We start from the raw sequence: 1934 nt of genomic DNA on the forward strand, positions 1-1934 counted from the left end.
ACGTCCGAGCGCTCGGGAGTCAGGTCCCACGCAGTGTCCCCCTCCTTGTTGCGCAGCTCGGGGTTCGCTCCACGCGACAGGAACAACCTGGGAGGGAGAGGAAGCCGTGGGGTTGGGGCTTCCGGAGGTGATGGTGGGGCTTTGGGGGTGCGGCAGGCGGGGCTCACAGCACACAGTCGTGGTAGCTCTCCCGGGCTGCGATGTGCAGGGGCGTGTCCCCGTGGTAGTTGACGGCGTGGAGGTCGCAGCGGGCGTTCAGGAGGACCTCGGCGATGGCGGCACTGCCGGTGAAGGAGGCCCAGTGCAGGCAGATGTTCTCCTCCTGGGGAGGGGCACGGGGCGGGCAGTGAGCCTGAGCCCCCCTCCGCTTCGGTCATGGTCTGGGCCAGCCACCTCCCCACCCAACCAAGCTCAGGCTCACGTTGTCTGTGAGGGTGACGTCGGCGCCGCGCGTCAGCAGCATGCGGATCACCTCGATGTGCTTGTGCTCTGCGGCCCAGATGATGGGCGTCCACCCCCCACTGTCCTGTGGGTGGAGGGAGACGGGAGGAGGCTGCGGGCAGGCCCAGCCGCTCTGTTCACCAAAGCAGCGCGTGGCCAGAAGCAGGCGCCCTGGAGCCAGACCGAGTGAGCGGCTCGCACCGAGGTGCCCAGTGCCCTGCGCCGGCTTCATCTGGCACCAACCACAGTGTCTGTGGCTCAAGGCCGCAGATCACCTCTGCCCTTTTCCTCTTTGTTAATCCTCCGCAGAGGATATTTTCCCATTGATTTTCAGAGAGGGGAAGGGAGAGGGAGGGACAGAGAAAGAAACATCGATGTGAGAGACACACATTGATTGGCTGCCCCGTCCCCATCCCCCCCCCCGACCCCACAACGGTATGCGCCCGGCCCAGGGCTAGGGATTGAGCCTGCAACTGAGGCATGTGCCCTTGACCAGAATCAAACACTGGACCCTTCAGTCTGCAGGCCAACGCTCTAACCACTGAGCAACCAGCGAGGGCAGTATTTTTTTCTTTTTTAAAAATTTGTATTTCCTAGGTCTGCCTACGCAGAAGTCCTAGATGCAAGAAGCAGCAGTGACAGCCGCCCCATGGTACAGACTGTAGCGTGTGAATGCCCGAAAGGCCAGGGTGCTCTCAGAGGCTGCTGGGCCACGCCAGAGGCCACAGGAGCCAACTCCAGGGGCTCCTCCTGACCAAGGATGAATCGAGAAGATGAGAGAGTGAAACACGTCTACCATGCGAAAAACTAAGAGTTCACAAAGAACTGCACTGAGCCCTAGACGGTTTGGCTCAGTGGATGGAGCGTCGGCCTGTGGACTGAAAAGTCCCAGGTTCGATTCCGGCCAAGGGCATGCCCAGATTGCAGGCTCGATCCCCAGTGGGGGGCATGCAGGAGGCAGCTGATTCTCACTCATCATTGATGTTTCTCTCTCTCTCTCCCTCTCCCTTCCTCTCTGATTAAAAAATAATACAAAATAATTAAAAAAAAACAGCACCGACACCTCAGAGATGAGGCAGCTACTCAGCACCCAAAGGGATAAAGAGAAGAAGAAAGAGAAATGCAAATGAGGGAGAAAGGTGAGGACAGCTGCAGCCACATGGGTTGTAGGGAGGGGTCAGAGGTAGGCCGAGGCGGAAAGGGGGCACAGCCTAGGGCTGAGCCAGGGACCCCCGGGGCTGGGGCGGCGGGCCTCTGACCTGGGCGTTGACGTCCACCTGTCCTGTGCTGAGCAGCAGGCTGACCATCTCCAAGTTCCCGATTTTAGCTGCGTGGTGGAGGCAGGTGGAGCCGTCCTCCTCCTGGGGGAGACGGCAGGTGAGTCCTCGGGCGGCCCCCCTAACCGGCCCCCGGCCCAGCCCGGCCCGGCAGCGCACCTTGCTGTAGACACACCCGCCGCGCTGCACCATGTAGCGGGCCGCCTCCAGGTGGTT

The 1934-nt window shown here is 61.2% G+C and overlaps 1 protein-coding gene across 1 annotated transcript in view; it reads right to left on the minus strand.

The window, feature by feature from the left end:
- Positions 1 to 1934, minus strand: part of EHMT2 (euchromatic histone-lysine N-methyltransferase 2) — a gene marked incomplete at its 3' end in the record, with an annotated part of 25253 nt that overhangs the window by 3963 nt on the left and 19356 nt on the right. Inside the window, exons 17-21 of the mRNA XM_015569852.1 lie at positions 1878 to 1931; positions 1701 to 1802; positions 422 to 526; positions 168 to 322; positions 3 to 87 (exon numbers count right to left, since the gene is read on the minus strand). Coding sequence (XP_015425338.1) covers positions 3 to 87; positions 168 to 322; positions 422 to 526; positions 1701 to 1802; positions 1878 to 1931 — 501 coding nt within the window. The remainder of the gene's footprint in view (positions 1 to 2; positions 88 to 167; positions 323 to 421; positions 527 to 1700; positions 1803 to 1877; positions 1932 to 1934) is intronic.

Source organism: Myotis davidii, unplaced genomic scaffold (genome assembly GCF_000327345.1).
Source record: "Myotis davidii unplaced genomic scaffold, ASM32734v1 scaffold1006, whole genome shotgun sequence".
NCBI classification, from domain to species: domain Eukaryota; kingdom Metazoa; phylum Chordata; class Mammalia; order Chiroptera; family Vespertilionidae; genus Myotis; species Myotis davidii.